Below are 17602 nucleotides of genomic sequence, written 5' to 3' on the forward strand. Positions count from 1 at the left end.
AACATAAATAAGTTCGTACAAATAAGTGAGAATACAGAATCTTCCAAATTGTATTGTTGAGCAGCTGCGAGATACGTCCAAGGATATCAACTTCATCCCCAGGTATCAACACTCTCCCATTTATTCTTACCTCTGCTTCAGCATTACCATCTCTCTCTCTCTCTCTCCCTCTCTCTCTCTCTCTCTCTCTCCCTCTCTCTCTCTCTCTCTCTCTCTCTCTCTCTCTCTCTCTCTCTCTCTCTCTCTCTCTCTCTCCACTGTACACACGTTCTCTTCAGGTACTAAAATTCATCCCATGCACAGTCCTCTCGCAATCAAAATTGGCAACACGCTCCATTCATGAATACAAAATACACACTTTTAGAGCACAATAATTCACCAGCAGTGCTCTTCATTAATTAAGCAGGTGCGCCCATACCACAAATATGTGAAGCTCTTACCCAGAATTACTGCTCCTCAGCTGCATTGTGGCTGGGTGGTTGTGAGTCTTGGCCTGGCTTGAGCGTGGGTGGGGCAGAGTTTGGGTATAAGAGCCAGGAATAGCATACGCCTGGGTATACGTGGGTGCTGGGATAGAAGTAGCTGTCATGGGCATGTGGTGGAAGGAAGCAGAGAGGTGCATATTGACAGTGAGGGGAGAGGAATACTCTCGCTGAATATATTGCGATTGGTGGGTGTGGGGCTGGGATTCAGAATGAGCGAGGACTGGTTCTGCATGTGTATGGACTGGTTCTACGTGGGCATAGACTGGTTCTGCATGAATATGAACTGGTTCTACTTGGACATGGACTGGTTCTTCTTGGGCGACGTTAGCGTGCGTGATGTGGTTGGAGACTATAAAGGCGCCGACGTGGTCTTGGGGAATCTCTGCAGGAAAGTTGGAAGTCTCAGGGTTATTGTTGCCAACTCTATCTCCATACATCGTATAGAAGTCAGCAGCTCCACGACCATCCATGAGATTTGCTCTACCTCCTGGAAATTCAGAAAATTCTCTTGAGAAAAATTTATGACACATCATTCAAGAATAATTTACAACTTACTCACAAGACTATGGCTAGAACAATTCACCACTTACTCACAAAACCATGAATGGAATAATTCACCAATTACTCACAACACCATGGCCGGAACACTTTACCACTTACAACACTATGGAAAGAACGACTCACGAAATCGTAATGACACAATTGCAAACAAACCATACCACGGGAGGGGTAAATTTTATTTCACTTAATTTTAAATAAAAACCTAAGACAATTATCTTAGTTATTATTCCTCATGTTATTCATTATATACTTTTCTATTCGTTTGTTCAGGCGGAAGGCGTTCCCCTGACAATAGGCGAAAGGCCGTTAATAACGGTTCTGTGTTTCTCCGTTCTCAAGTAAATCCTAAAAAAATTATAATAGGAAGAGTGCCTGATAAAGGTGTTGCTTTAGTTCTTGTTGCCATTTACTGCTTGCTTGTCACATCTCAAATACAACAAACATAACTAGATTATAATATCAGCATTGATAAGGAAGATTAAATGCTTTCTCATTGTTTATGCTCAATAATTCAATTGAGAAAGAATAAGTACCATGTAAGCTTTCCTTAAAGCAGAAAGTCTTCATTTCAGTCACTTAAAGTTAAGGATTTTATTCCTTGTAACTATTTATATTTCAAAATTTGTTCAAATTTTAGCTCTAATCTTTCAATTTTGTTTAGATTTGCCCTTCAGTTATGGAAGCCAAAAGGAAAAGAACAATGGAGAATGAGTGCCATCACTTTAATGAGGAATGTAAAGTAATTCTTTGTTAAGCAGGTGATAAAACCTTGTGTGTCGTAGGCCACGAAACGGTCGGTACTATTACCTGGAGCGTTTACCTGGAGAGAGTTCCGGGGGTCAACGCCCCCGCGGCCCGGTCTGTGACCAGGCCTCCTTAGGTCAGTGTCCCAGGATGCGACCCACACCAGTCGACTAACACCCAGGTACCCATTTTACTGATGGGGAACATAGACAACAGGTGGAAAGAAACACGTCCAATGTTTCTACTCTGGCTGGGAATCGAACCCAGGCCCTCACCGTGTGAAGCGAGAGCGTTAACCACCAGGCCACCAAAGATATTCCCAGTTCAGAGTAAAACAGAGTTCGAGAAAATTTTTATCAATGCAATGCAAGTTACTTTCCCAACAAGGTTCCTCTTTACACAGGATAGAGCAGAAAATGAAGCTTAAATAAGGGCCAGTTACAGAGTAGTTTATGTTTTAGCGAGGAAAGCCATTCGCCGATGAACATATAATCAAAGAGTGTATGATGGAAGTAGTGGAAGAGCAAAAGCAAATCTATTCAAAATCCTCAGTGGAAATACAAACACATATGCAGTATAAAGTGATCCTTTACTGACAACGTTTCGCCCACACAGTGGGTTTTATCAAGTCAAAAACAGATCTGCTCGACTTGATAAAGCCCACTATGTGGGCGAAACGTTGTCAATAAAGGACCATATTATACTGCATATGTGTTTATATTTCCATTGTGTCGGTATTTTATACCATTTATTTCCAAAATCCTCAGTCTTCTTCCAAATACTATTGCTCATAGAATTGAGGATACAGGAAGCAATATATTTCATCAAATTGCAGATAAAGCACGAAATTTTCAGTTTTATTCTCTCGTGGCGTCGACAATGAATTTATTGTCACACATGAATCAGTATCATTACACAGCATGCACAGCACAACAAGCGGAGAAGACATCTTCAAAGAATTGTAGTGTGTAACCTGGAGTGGAATATACTGCAATGCGTATCAATTGATACTTATTATTTAGCAGTTCGATGGTTTAGTTGTGGGAAAGTTCTGTCACGGTTCTTTCAGCTCAGTAAGGAAATTGATTCATTTCTCACAGAGAAGAATCGACCCAAATAACTTGTATCGAACGTTGACTGTCTTTGAAAGCTGGCATTTTTTTGCAGATGTGACAAGCCATATAAATGAATTTCATCTGAAGTTGCAAGGTAAAACAAATTTGATTTGTGATCTACTCAAGATTGATAAGCCATTCAGTACAAAATTGATGTTATATTTGAAGAACAGGTGAAAGTTTCTAACTTGGTTCATTTCCCACAATGTGAAAAATTTCTTGAAGAAAATGATACAGAATTTCCTTCTTCATTTGTAATAAAAATCATTGATGACTTCCAAAAACAATTTCAGAAATGTTTTTTTCTTATCTTGATGAAATCGGATAAAATATACGTGTTTCAAAATCCAACTGACTGCATTGTTGAAATTCTCCTCAGTCATTTTCAACCTGGAGAGCCTGTCAGTGTGATCTTAACAGTGAGAGATGAGTTTCAATGGCAAGACGTACATTTTGCAGTCCAAGGTTTCTACTGCTTTTGTCAGTCTTTCCCTGCACCGACCACTGGAAATTCAACTGTTCAAATGCAACGGCAGTGTAGTGTCTAGAAGTAGAACTATTAACATCTAGAAGTAGAACTAGTATCATCTAGAAGTAGAACTAGTAGCATCTACAAGTAGAACTAGTATCATCTAGAAGTGGAACTAGTATCATCTAGAAGTAGAACTAGTATCATCTAGAAGTAGAACTAGTATCATCTAGAAGTAGAACTATTAACATCTAGAAGTAGAACTAGTATCATCTAGAAGAAGAACTAGTATTATCTAGAAGTAGAACTAGTAGCATCTACAAGTAGAACTTGTATCATCTAGAAGTGGAAATAGTATCATCTAGAAGTAGAACTATTAACATCTAGAAGTAGAACTAGTATCATCTAGAAGTGGAAATAGTATTATCTAGAAGTAGAACTATTAACATCTAGAAGTAGGACTAGTATCATCTAGAAGTGGAACTAGTATCATCTAGAAATGGAACTATTAACATCTAGAAGTAGGACTAGTATCATCTAGAAGTGGAACTAGTATCATCTAGAAATGGAACTATTAACATCTAGAAGTAGAACTAGTATCATCTAGAAGTGGAAATAGTATTATCTAGAAGTAGAACTATTAACATCTAGAAGTAGGACTAGTATCATCTAGAAGTGGAACTAGTATCATCTAGAAGTGGAACTATTAACATCTAGAAGTAGAACTAGTAGCATCTAGAAGTAGAACTAGTAGCATCTAGAAATGGAACTATTAACATCTAGAAGTAGAACTAGTATCATCTAGAAGTAGAACTAGAAGTATCTACAAGTAGAACTAGTATCATCTAGAAGTAGAACTAGTATCATCTAGAAGCGGAACTAGTATCATCTAGAAGTGGAACTAGTAGTATCTAGAAGTAGAACTAGTATCATCTAGAAGTAGAACTAGTATCATCTAGAAGTGGAACTAGTATCATCTAGAAGTGGAACTAGTAGTATCTAGAAGTAGAACTAGTATCATCTAGAAGTAGAACTAGTATCATCTAGAAGTAGAACTAGTATCATCTAGAAGTAGAACTAGTATCATCTAGAAGTAGAACTAGTATCATCTAGAAGTAGAACTAGTATCATCTAGAAGTGGAACTAGTAGTATCTACAAGTAGAACAAATAGTACATACTTTTGTGAGTGGCATTACGTAAGTAGTTGTGATATGCTGTAAAAATATTATATATTCCATATCTTTGATCCACTGACATCTCTCTCCAGTATATTTTATATTAATTCTCTTTTCCCTATTTTATCCCGGCAGTAGCTAGAGAGAGTGTTGGATGAAGAAAAGATCTTTCTGCTATATTATCACTGATCTCAACATTCTTGGCATTATTTTTGATATAAATAGTCCTTTTAGCGGAGAGCTCTGACGTGGCCTTGGTCTTCCAATATCTCCGTTTCTTATCTTCTCCTCTAAACCCTTCCTCAACCTCTCCTTCTCACCAGAAAAATATATTACTGATAAATTTCTGCAACAGGAAAAAAAAAGGTTTGACGGAGCTTTTCCAGGGAGAGACAGATGGAGAGGGAACGTTTGACAAAGCGCTTCTTGGGGAGAGACTGAGACAGATGGACCCTTTCTGAGAGAAACGCTTTTCCCATTGGAAATGTTACAAATAAGGTAAGGAAAGGTAACTGAACTTGCGTCTAAGAAGTGGGAAGTACAAGGCTTGTACTGCGAAGCAAGGGTGGGGATGCTGCGGACCAGAGACTCATTTATGTTGTTATATCTGCACAGTTCAGGGAAGACAGCTATGGAGTGATTCATGGTGAATGTGTTTCTTTTATGGCGTGTATGTAGAAAAAATGTAGAATTCTTGAAAGACGTTTCCTAGATATTGGGGAAAAACTAAATAAAGCAAATTTTAGAGTAAAAATTTAGAATTCAATATTTAAATTTTAGGAAGAAAGGAAGTAAAGCAAAAAGCGTAACTGGGAATAGGAGACAATGATATCGAATACAAGAACAGTAGAAAGCATTAAGAAGACTTGTACTTAACTGCAAATACCCTACTGGTGTATCCTTCGCAAGAGCATCATAGTTCCTAGTAATTAATGCGCTTGATTTAACTAAGACCTGCAGTGAAGGTTCTCTGTGCAGTTTCTAGATCTGCAATTTCCCCTGCCTTGAATGGGTCTGTTAGAGTACAACAATATTCCAACCTAGAGAGAACAAGTAGTTTCAAGTGGATCATCATTAGCATTGCATCTTTTGTTTTGAAGATTCTCATTATCCATCCTATCATTTTCCTTGCAGATGTGACAATGACATTGTTGTGACATTATAAAGTGAGATCCTCTGAAATTATCACTACCAGGTCTTTGACATTGGTATTTCGCTCTAATGTGAGGTAAGAATTTGTTTTACACTTAGTTCTATCATTTCCTCAAGCTTTTCTATAACAGAGTAACTGAAATTTGTCCTCATTGAACATCAGATTCTTACCCTCATCCCTCTGGGAAAACTTGGATTATATTTGTTTGGAGATTTGCAGTGTTTTTAATAGATGACTCTCGCATGCAGGTTCTGTGTTCTAGCAGTTGCGAGACGCGGGAGTGACAGGCTTTAAACCCATGTTGCTCTGGGTTATGCTGTTGTTGCAAATCCAAGTGGTTGGCAATCTTCATTTTTAGAAGCCTTTCAATTTTTTTTTTCATGTGGGATGATAGTAATATCCATCTATGCTTTTTCGCTATTGCTTTTCTGCCAACTTTATGGTGTGGCTATATCTGCTGTTTTAGCGACTGTGGGATGATCCCTTGTCCAGGTTCCCTCTCCATTAAATACTTTAGACATGTGACAGGGGTTTCTTACAATTCTTGATGAACTCGGAGTTCCACAACTCTGGGCCTGGGGCAGAGTGCATGGGCATTGGAATTAGGGTTATGTCAGAAATTTGGCATACATTAACAAAGCTTTGAGTCTCGTTCATTAAAAATTCATTTCGAGTTTTGATCTTTAGTCCCATTAATGGCTCTCTAGATAGAGTCATACTGTGACTACAGTATCTCACTCATTTCTTTGCTATCATCCATGTACGTCCCATATGATTTAAACAAAGTCCTATTACTGGATGTCGTTTTTCCCTTGTTTTTAATATATTAAAATAAATGTTTTGAAATTCTTCAAATTTTATTAATTACCTTTAGCTCCTGTCTCTCCTGGATCTTGCATAATTAATCTACCTTAACTTCAGTATTTTCTATTTTCCTAGTCAGCGAGTCCTTTTGCATTTCAAATAGTCTAGCCTACTTGAGAAGCTCAGTGATTATTTGCCTTTAACTAGAAGGAGCATCTCTTTCTCTTTCCACTTTACATTTTCTTTTCTTTTTCTTGAGCGTTCATCAGCTGCCAAAGAGTGTATCCTTTCAAGACACTGATTTGGATCCATGTTATTTAAGATTTCTTCCCATTTTGATTCATTAAGAGCGTGATTTATCTGACCCCAATTAATGTTTTTGTTGTTATAGTTAAATCTGTTGAAAACACCCTCGTAACTATCTTCGATGCTGTTATATTTCGCACCAGGTCATCATTATTCGTGAATATGAGGTCAAGTGTGTTTGACAGTTTCAGTTTCGTTGGCTTCACCATTTGCTAGTTTAGGATGAATTTATTACAGAGATTCAACAGTTTGCGGATTTTCATCTGAGCAGCCTGCAGGGATTATTTATGATATTGTTTGCTACATTCTTCCATTTAGTATGTCTTAAATTAAAATTACCAAGCATGATATTCGGGGATGGGGTTGAAAGATTTACCAGACAGTAATCAACTATAAATAACTGTTCTTTGAACTGTTGGGAAGTTGCATATGGCGGCTTATACACAACAACAATAACTCAGTCTTATATGCGAAAACTTCAGCTACATTATTTGGGGTGTTTAGTAACTCTTTGTAATACAGGTCAAATTCCCTTCTTCGTGTCTGTTCTTTCTGTTGTATCTAATTAAGTTGTACCTTGCTATCCATATTTTGTTGTCAATGTGGCCTTTTGTGTGGGTGTCTGTGAAAGCCGCAAAACATCACATTTGCCTCCAGAAGGAGTCCACTGATGGAAGGGATTTTGCTGGTAGTGGATGGCTTAAGGCCGTGAATACTCGCAAATACAAATGAAGTCGTATTGCTTGTTTGCGGGGGGATTCTTTTGTTGGCAGCAGTACGTAGTTCTGGAGTGGAGGCCACTGGCTGTGCCTCCCCTCCAATAAGGTTCCTTGGTGGAGCAATATTTCTGTCATTTCTTTCTTTTTTCTATATATATCTTGCCATTAAAAAATGACTTGCTATTGCAAATGATTGTAACTACTATGAATCTTTTCCCGAGGTTTGTGGGATATGTACCTCTGGTATATAAGGCAATTTGAGTTGTGTTGGTTTCGTGACCGATTTATAACACATTTAAGGGTGGAAAAGTTTACAGGAGGTACAACGGCTTACTCCTGTGATTCTAAACTGACTATGACGAAACATAATAAATTTAGCAAACAAATCGGTAAATAAGTTAAGGCGAATTTTTATATCTGTTCTAATCGGCAAATAAGTTAAGGCGTATTTTTATATCTGTTCAATATCAGAGGCTACAAGACTATAAGAGGATCAATTGCGCTCACACCTTGAGTATGCTCCAGTTTCTTGGCTTGCCTGACCTCCCTACCCATAACCCACCCACCGCGTCTCAGCATCGACTACCTGACACAACAGAGAATAAAAGAAGAAACCGAGATGTGGGTAGCCTTACTGTTTTGTTCAGGGCCAATGTTGTCAAGGTACCACACCTGGCTTTACTTTGCGGACAGCGAGAAGACAGCCTCCACACAACAAGACGGGCAGTAAACAACATCTACACTCCTGTATCCTTCTCTTGAACATCATTTCATCTGAGATCATTCATTCCTAGAATGACTCAACTCTGAAAGTTGTTCGTACAACATAACGAGATTAATGAAATAAAAGTCAGTTGTCCAAGTAAAATCGCTGGCAAACACCCTGCAACATCGTCCTTCTGTCTATTTGTATGTCTCATAACAATAAAAAGGCTTATAATTAAGCTGAAGAAGATAACCAAAGTACCACACTTGGCTCCACTTCGAGGACAGCGTGAAGCAAGCTTCTATACCACAAGACGGGCAGAGAGCAGCAACTTCACTCTGGCTGTACCCTTCTCCAGAACATCACTTCATGTGAGATCATATATACCCAGGATGACTCGAGTATGAAACACATTCGTACAGCATTATGATGTCAACGAGATAAAGTCAGTTGATCAAATGAAAATGCTGGCCCACAGATGGCTCCAACTTCATCCTGTTCCCTACTTGTACGTCTCATAACAATAAAAATGCTCTCAAGTAAGCTGATGTAGGTAACAGCTCTTAGCTTGTCAATAAAGTTAGGAATCCTTAACCTGAAAATAGCTTGTCAATAAAGCGAGGGATCCTTAACCTAACCTTGTCAAACCCCGTGTAATGAGACAGAGAGAGAGAGAGAGAGAGAGAGAGAGAGAGAGCGAGAGAGCCATGGAAAGACAGACAGGGACAGATCGAGACAAAGACAGAGACAGAAGGGAAATAGAGGGAAAAACTCATGTAGTGTTCTCGCAAATTATTTCAGTTACTCGGACTATTAAAAATACTCAGAAATACTGTGCACCATGCAATACACTAGTAAAAATCAGTCAGTATTCTCACTCGAACTCAACAGTGGTGATAACACTGAAATATTCATATGTCATTTTGAGCTGTTTTGCTGCTTTATTTGTTCGTAAGAATGTTGTCTGTGTACTGCCTTCATTAGTACGGAAGGAGGAAATAACATACATATATATGTAATTACGTGATCATTGCTTGAAGGCTAGTTTTATCCAGCTGCCGTTGTTATGTCATCACAGGAAGATACCTAATTCGTGTTTCTCAGTCATATTTAGGTGATACTGGGTGACTGTACACTTGTGTGTAATGAATATGGTTCCGATTCTTTAGAACGAAAGTGACACAAGAAAGAAACTAAGACCTCGCACACTGTTTCTCCAGTATAATTTTATGAAGTTAGCTATTGATTAGTTAGATATGTACAATTATAAGTGGGTACTGCAGTTAAGTAAGTGTTTTTGTGACAGAGAGAGATAACCTAACCTATCCTAACAAAACCCATCCAAACTTAACCTAATGTAACTTAATCTAACATTAAAAATATATGTAGCCTAATTAATTATTCTACAATGGTATTCTGTGACCTGGAAAGTTATGATGAATTATGTCATTAAAAGTTACTTCGCAAGTATCACAACGAGAAGATATTGCCCTGGATCTTGCACTTTTGAATCTGACCTTCAGACCAATGTTTACAAGTTGTGATAGGCGCGTGCTCTGACTGGCTACTGATGCATGATTAGCCGGACTGGAGCTTCTGGAGTGCATTCTAGCATACTTGCATAATTAAGGTTAATAATATCTTCCTAAACATTAATTTTCACAAGTATTAATTATTTTTTGGGGAATGAAAAACTAATTTGTATCAAAAAATAACTTATAGGCCTAGTTCAGACATGGCTGAAAAGAAAAATTTTAGTACATAAGAACATAAGACTGAAAGAAACACTGCAGGAGGCATATGGGTCTATGCTAGGCATGTCTAACTCATACCCTCCCACACCCACTCATGTACATATTCATCTTATATTTAAAGCTACCCAGAGAGCTCATCTCAATGATGTTACTTTGGAATTTCTTTCAATCATCTATAAATCTATTGCCACGCCAGTACTTCCCTAAATTCTTTCTATATCTAAATTTTTCTAACCGTAATTCATTGTTGCGAGTTATGTGTTGGTTAGATAATTCAGCATGCTATCTGGAGCTCCCATGTTTACTCCCGTTATCCATGTACATTTCATTCACATTTCTTAAATTCTACGTGTTTCCAGAGAGAGCACATCCAGTACCTTCAGCCTATCCTGGCAGGAAAGGTTTTTGATACATGGGATCAACTTCGACATGATCTTCGCCTGTTCAGCTCTGACTGAAAAATGTAACTAATGATATTCTTGAGTACTGTTCAAATACTTACATTTAAATTAAAAATATTAAGTATAATGTTTGCTTAATAGTTCGAACACGTAAAAATGATTTGAGCATTAGTGAAATCTGAAGTAATTGAAGAAAATAAATTAATAAAAGTAATTGTAATTTGTTAATTTTTGATCAGTTAATTGTAACTGAAAATCTAAAAGAGTAATTCAAACTGTATTTGTAATTGACTTTGAACCATGTAATTACTACAAGTCTGTTCGTGAACTATCATCGTCGTGACATCGACAGGACGCGGGAGAATGTTGCTATATTTTCTGACTACTCCTTGCTGTGGCATTGCCAGCATACCCAGTTAATTTCTGTGAGGAAATATCGACTCCCTATTACTACTTAGGCGATGTGAATAGCCGAGTGAACGTCTTCACTATACATATCGTTAATCTCAAACAAGAGGAAATCCCTCAGTGGCAGTACGTAACGAAGCCTTCAGAGCAGCCTTGGTTTGGCTTTTGTTACCAGAAGGCTGTTACTGATAAGTAACATCCACAGGCAAATTTGTCAGCGAATGAACGAACTGCAAAGTTGGGCCATCTGTGACAGACAAGTGGCATCAAGAATAGTGGTCTCAGAACCTAGTGATCTTTGTTCAAGAAGCGGCAACGATTTTCACCTGATGAAGATAAAGGACCTCTATATTAATGGGACGTGACTGTCGCTATCAGCCTTCCAGAAAAGTCCTGATAATAATGGTTTAAAAAAACCACAAGTAGATCGTGAGACAGTTGTGCACCAGTAGGGTAAATCTGTGAAACTTTTTACCATTCTGTAGTTGAACACAGAGGTGACTTAATATTGGAGACAACAGAAGAAATAGAGAGGGAAATATGAGGTGAAAAAAAACCATACCCCCGGCCGGGATTGAACCCGCGGTCATAGAGTCTCAAAACTCCAGCCCGTCGCGCTAGCCACTAGACCAGCTAGCCACAATAAGATTCATCCAACTAGGTATATTTCTACACCATAGGAAAGTTAGCACAGGCACCTCTGTGACCACAAATGCAAGTTTTTACAGACGAATCTCCAGCTAGCGTGGCCGTGACGAACTCTAGCTCAAGTCCCTTCACTGCCGTCAACATGACTTAAGAAATCGTAATGACACGATTGAGTCATGTTGACGGCAGTGAAGGGACTTGAGCTAGAGTTCGTCACGGCCACGCTAGCTGGAGATTCGTCTGTAAAAACTTGCATTTGTGGTCACAGAGGTGCCTGTGCTAACTTTCCTATGGTGTAGAAATATACCTAGTTGGATGAATCTTATTGTGGCTAGCTGGTCTAGTGGCTAGCGCGACGGGCTGGAGTTTTGAGACTCTATGACCGCGGGTTCAATCCCGGCCGGGGGTATGGTTTATTTGCAATCGTGTCATTACGATTTCTTAAGTCATGTTGACGGCAGTGAAGGGACTTGAGCTAGAGTTCGTCACGGCCACGCTAGCTGGAGATTCGTCTGTAAAAACTTGCATTTGTGGTCACAGAGGTGCCTGTGCTAACTTTCCTATGGTGTAGAAATATACCTAGTTGGATGAATCTTATTGTGGCTAGCTGGTCTAGTGGCTAGCGCGACGGGCTGGAGTTTTGAGACTCTATGACCGCGGGTTCAATCCCGGCCGGGGGTATGGTTTATTTGCAATCGTGTCATTACGATTTCTTAAGTCATGAGGTGAAAAACCAGTTATTGCTCATAAATGTTCAGTTGCATTATGTCGATTAATGTGAAATTGAGACATAAGAACTGAAGAATACTATAGCTACACTTGAAGCTCGAGTGTCGCAGACGTCAGCAGGCGGGATATATTAGTAGTAATAAAAGCATTTGTCACCTCTTTATTTGATGGACAAAAGCCTGATGAGCAGGTGAAACGTTTCGAAATATGGATACAGAAATGGTGCACTGCACCTGTGTCTTAATCACCTATTTTTAAGTATTTTATGATATTTACCCTATGCAGCAGTTCCAAGGACCTGCCTAGCATGGGCTCGTAGGCCTGCTGTGGTACTAGTGGGCCCCACCTCCTGTTACGCCCTCTCCGACTTCCATGCCTCACTTCTGGCTTCATATTGGTCCATGCTACAGAACTTAACACTTATCAATGGTAAGGGACCAACCACCTCATAATTAGTTCCACTTCATGGCTTAGTGGACTGATCATCCATTATATTTTATTCGGCATATGTCACACACCCACATAGGCTGCCCTCCTGACCACCGAACCAGGTGCTAAGAGTACAATAAGTGAGGCCTCCTTGATATGCCAGCACCTTGAATCAACACATCCAATCACAAGAAAATCTGCCAAAGTTGTGAAGTGATATTGGAGACCCGTGAGTCAACATTTGCAGACTTACCTCACTGTGTTACTGGCTTCATTGCAAAATTAGCTTTCCACATATGGTATATCAATTGCACATATACTTGCACACTGTTTGGTGAAGGAAATATATATATATAAACATTTACTTACTGTTGACTTTTGCTCGTTCCTTATTTCCACGTAGGTTATCGTGCTATAACAAAGTGTACAGGTCGCCAGACTACACATGTGCTCGTAATGTCTTCTCTCTGAACATTTACTATGCAACACTTAACGCTGAATCTAGGAGAGAGAGAGAGAGAGAGAGAGAGAGAGAGAGAGAGAGAGAGAGAGAGAGAGAGAGAGAGAGAGAGAGAGAGAGAATATGAAAGCATGGGATGGGCTTAGCGAGAGCACTATTCTGATGAAGCAAGAAAATTTTTGGGACAGTATCCACCTAAGTGATTGATGTTGCGGCTTGGCAGAGTGATGGAGGGATGGTGATGGAGGGATGGTGATGTGCAAGAGGGTAGGTGGGATGAAAGAGGGGTGGTGGGGTGACAGATGCATGTGGTGGGGAGGGAGGGAGTTGAGGAATGAGGCAGGAATGGTGAGTTGATGGAATTGTGTCTGGGTGAGAAGAATTATTGTAAGAGTTTGGGGTGTTTGAGTGTGGAAGGGGTGTAGGGGTAGAGGTGGGGTATTGGGATGAGGGAGGAGTGTTGGAGTGGAGTGTTGTTGGAGAGAGAGAGACGAATGTTGGGGCGAGGAAGGATTTTTGGGGTGGGGTGTTGTTGGGGTGAGGGAGGGGTGGTGCGGTGACGGAGGAATGGCGGGGTGAGAGAGAGGTGGCGGGGTGTCGGGGTGAGGGAGGGGTGTCGGGGTGAGGGAGGGTGGCAGGGTGAGGGAGGGGTGGCGGGGTGAGGGAAGGGGTGGCGGGGTGAGGGACGGGGGTGGGGTGAGGGAGGGGTGGCGGGGTGAGGGAGGAATGGCGGGATGAGGGAGGGGTGGCGAGGTGAGGGAGGGGTGGAGGGGTGAGGGAGGGGTGGAGGGGTGAGGGAGGAATAGCGGGGTGAGGGAGGGGTGGCGAGGTGAGGGAGGAATGGCGGGGTGAGGAATGGGTGGCGGGGTGAGGGATTGGTGGCGGGGTGAGGGAGGGGTGGCGGAGTGAGGGAGGGGTGGCGGGGTGAGGGAGGAATGGCCGGGTGAGGAGGGGTGGCGAGGTGAAGGGAGGGGTGGTGAGGTGAGGGAGGGGTGGATTGAGGGAGAGGTGGAGGAGGTGGCGAGGTGAGGGAGGGGTGGCGGGGTGAGGGAGGAGTGGCGAGGTGAGGGATGGGTGGCGGTGTGTGGGTGGGGTGGCGGGGTGAGGGAGGAATGGCGGGGTGAGGGATGGGTGAGCGGGGTGAGGGGGTGGCGGGGTGATTGGTGGCGGGGTGAGGGAGGGGTGGCGGAGTGAGGGAGGGGTGGCGGGGTAAGGGAGGAATGGCCGGGTGATGGAGGGGTGGCGAGGTGAGGGAGGGGTGGAGTGAGGGAGAGGTGGGGGAGGTGGCGAGGTGAGGGAGGAGTGGCGGGGTGAGGGAGGAGTGGCGTGGTGAGGGATGGGTGACGGGGTGAGAGAGGAGTGGCGAGGTAAAGGAGGGGTGGCGAGGTAAGGGATGGGTGGTGAGGTGCGGGAGGGGTGGTTGGATGGTGGAGGGGTGGAGGGGTCAGGGAGGGGTGGCGGGGTATGGGAAAGGTTGTGGGGTGAAGGAGGAGTGGCGGTAGTGAGGGAGGGGAGACGGAGCGAGGGAGGGGTGGCGATGTGAGGGAGGGGTGGAGGAGTGAGGGAGAGGTGGAGAGGTGGCGAGGTGAGGGAGGGGGGTGGCGGGGTGAGGGAGGGGTGGCGTTTTGAGGGAGGGGGTGGCGAAGTGAGGAGGGGTGGCGATGTGAGTAAAGGTGGCTGGGTGATGGAGGGGTGGAGCGTTGAGGGATGGGTGGCGAGGTTCGGTAGGAGTGGCGGGGTAAGGGAGGAGTGGTCGGTTGGGGGAGGGGCGGCGGGGCAAGGGATGAGTGGCGGAGTGAGGGAGGGGTGGCGAGGTGTGGGATTTTGGGATGATGGAGGGATATTTGGGTAAGGAAGAGGCGTTTCGGTAAGGTAGGGGAGGATTGTTGGGGAACTGGAGGAGGGGTGGGATGACTTAGAGATGATTGAGGGAGGGAGAAATGTTAGACAGGTGAGAAAGGAAGGTTGGAGAGTGTTGGGGCAGACATGTGTGATGGAGCTCTAATTAAAGATTAGATTAGGGTAATTAAAATTTTATTAATTGAGAAACTGCTTAATCCTTAGGTAACATAGAGCACATAGGGAATTTGAAGTGATCAAAGGAATGAGAGGGAAGTTCCCATTTGCTTTATTTTAAGCCCTTGAAGAACATTCTTGATAGGTGTGTGAAGTGAGAGTATACAAAAGTTGTGGCAGTAAACTGTACTAAAAGTTTTAAGAAGAGAACAACGGAGAAAGGGAACTTACGTACTGGAGGAAAAACACATTATTTTGCAGTGATTCCTATATTACTGCTACAACATATTGTCCAGGACTGGATTTCAGCAAGTTAACAATACCGTCCTATGAGACTAACAAGAAGTACTCAGAGGTCAAGCTGAAGAGAGAGCCAAAGTGTGTTTACGGAAATGGTCTTGGGATGCTGTCAAGCAGGCACGGTAGATAGCCAAGACAAGTAAAATATTTTTAATAAAAGAGTTATTTGAAATGGGTGATGGGTCTATTCAGTGTGTATACTCCCATGACTTGTTTGTAGGTGAAAGGGGAATGGTGGCTGCCTCCCGAATCATGCATTTAGTTCTGTCGTCTCATGAAATTGGTGCAAAGTGAAAAATTATACAATACCATTTTGGAAAATGACATGAAATCGATATGGGAAATAGCAATGGGTGACAGGTACGAGCTGCAGCTATGTCTACCTAAATAGTACTGTTTGTCATAAAGGCTTGTATTACTCCATTGGCATTGGCAAAGTTGTGACTGATAGTGTCTAAATCAACCATCTACCACCATTGTTATGATTATTTGCTAGGTTGCTTTGTTGTCAACTGTTCATCCTGTTGCAGTTGTTGAACAAGCATAAGGAATTAGTTAACTTCAGATTGTCCCAGTTTAGTATTTATTTGAATCCTAAAGTTTCAAACTACATGTCTAGTTAGTCCTTGATTGACCGCATCGTCTTCGAGTTTTCAATTTTAGTGGGCAATTTACTTCATCATTGGATAATTATTTTTGTAAAAAAAAATCTTTACATACATTCGAGTTGTAACTTCTGCCTCGTAAATTCATTCTGTTCTTCTGAGTTAAGGACTCATTCATCACTTTAAATAGTGTATCCTGTCTGAATGTGTCAAAGTAATTCAGTATCTTAAGGTATGAATGACATCTCATAGTTTCCATTTTCTAAGGGCGTGTTTTGACCTTCATATGGTTTGCTTCTGAGTAATGGAATGAAACTGGTAAATTTCTCTGTACCTTCTCTAGTAAGTGCAGTGTAGAAAGTTATAATAATAACAACATAATAACCTTTATTTCTACAAGTACATCATACACAGCCCCTGCTTATGCAGAGCTTTCTGTAAAGTTGGTCAGCTCTTTGGGCAAATTAGGTTATTTTTTTCCCCAGGATGCGACCCACACCAGTCGGCTAACACCAAGGTACCTATTTACTCCTAAGTGAACAGAGACATCAGGAGTCTTAATCATACCAAACAATGCCTATTTGTGAGCAGCAAAACGAGCAGAATGCTAGGTTTCATAGCTAATAACTTCGATCGAGTACAATGCACCAGACACTGTACCTTGATTGCCAGCGCACTTGGCTCACACACTGAGGTCCGTGGTTCGATACCCGATAAGGGTGGAAAACATTCTGGCGTATTTCATTAAGGTTGCTGCTTATGATTACTAAAAGGTCCTGGTCTGTCTTCTCTTGTTTCAGTTAGTTTATGGATATATATTTCGTATTCATGTTTGAGATTGTTATATCATGATTCATTACATTGCCCTCACCTACATTTAAACTCATCTTCAAGTGTCCGACGACAATGTTAACTTGTCTAGGTCACTAATACTAAAAAATAAAATTATACCGCACGTTTTCCCAATTCGGCGCCCTCAGAAAATTTTTGCTACCTAAGATGCTACCCCTATTTCGTGGTCATTTAAGTACATTGTGAAGAGGATTTTACCTAGAGCCTGGACAAGTCTACCATCAACCTGGGCAACTCTACCATCTACATATTGCCACTCAGACAGTTTTCCGTTGGGTACCACACCCTATTTCTTGTCTGTAAGCCATCCATTTATTCAATTATGAAGAGTTTCCTAATTCTTTATGCATTTACTTTGGTTTGTTTTCTTCGTTGGTTTTTGGAAATGTAGGTATATTGCTTCCGCTGCTACTTTTTTTTTCTTCCTATATCAACTACGTAGTTTATTCTCGTTAGATATTGTGTCAATTGTCGAATCATTACGGAGGGAGTAAAATTTAGGGAAGGCTAGAAGACAAAATAGGGAAGGAGCATGAAAATAGTAGTAGTTGTAATAGTGGTAGCAGCAGCAGCAGTAGTAGTAGTAGTAGTAGTAGTAGTAGTAGTAGTAGTAGTAGTGGTAATAGTAATAGCAGCAGCAGTAGTAGCAGTAGTAGTACTGGTGGTGGTAGTAGTAGCGCAACAGAGGCAGTAGCAATACTGCAGCGCTGGTAGTAGTTGGTTGTAGCATAGCATTGGTAGTAGTAGTAGTAGCGCAGCAAT

The 17602-nt window shown here is 41.5% G+C and overlaps 1 protein-coding gene across 1 annotated transcript in view; it reads right to left on the reverse strand.

Annotated features, from left to right (window-relative positions):
- LOC128693278 (uncharacterized) overlaps positions 1–17602 on the reverse strand; it is a 586781-nt gene that overhangs the window by 86025 nt on the left and 483154 nt on the right. The window contains exon 16 of the mRNA XM_070104248.1: positions 441–972. Coding sequence (XP_069960349.1) covers positions 441–972 — 532 coding nt within the window. The remainder of the gene's footprint in view (positions 1–440; positions 973–17602) is intronic.

This window comes from Cherax quadricarinatus, chromosome 90, assembly GCF_038502225.1.
Source record: "Cherax quadricarinatus isolate ZL_2023a chromosome 90, ASM3850222v1, whole genome shotgun sequence".
Classification (NCBI taxonomy): domain Eukaryota; kingdom Metazoa; phylum Arthropoda; class Malacostraca; order Decapoda; family Parastacidae; genus Cherax; species Cherax quadricarinatus.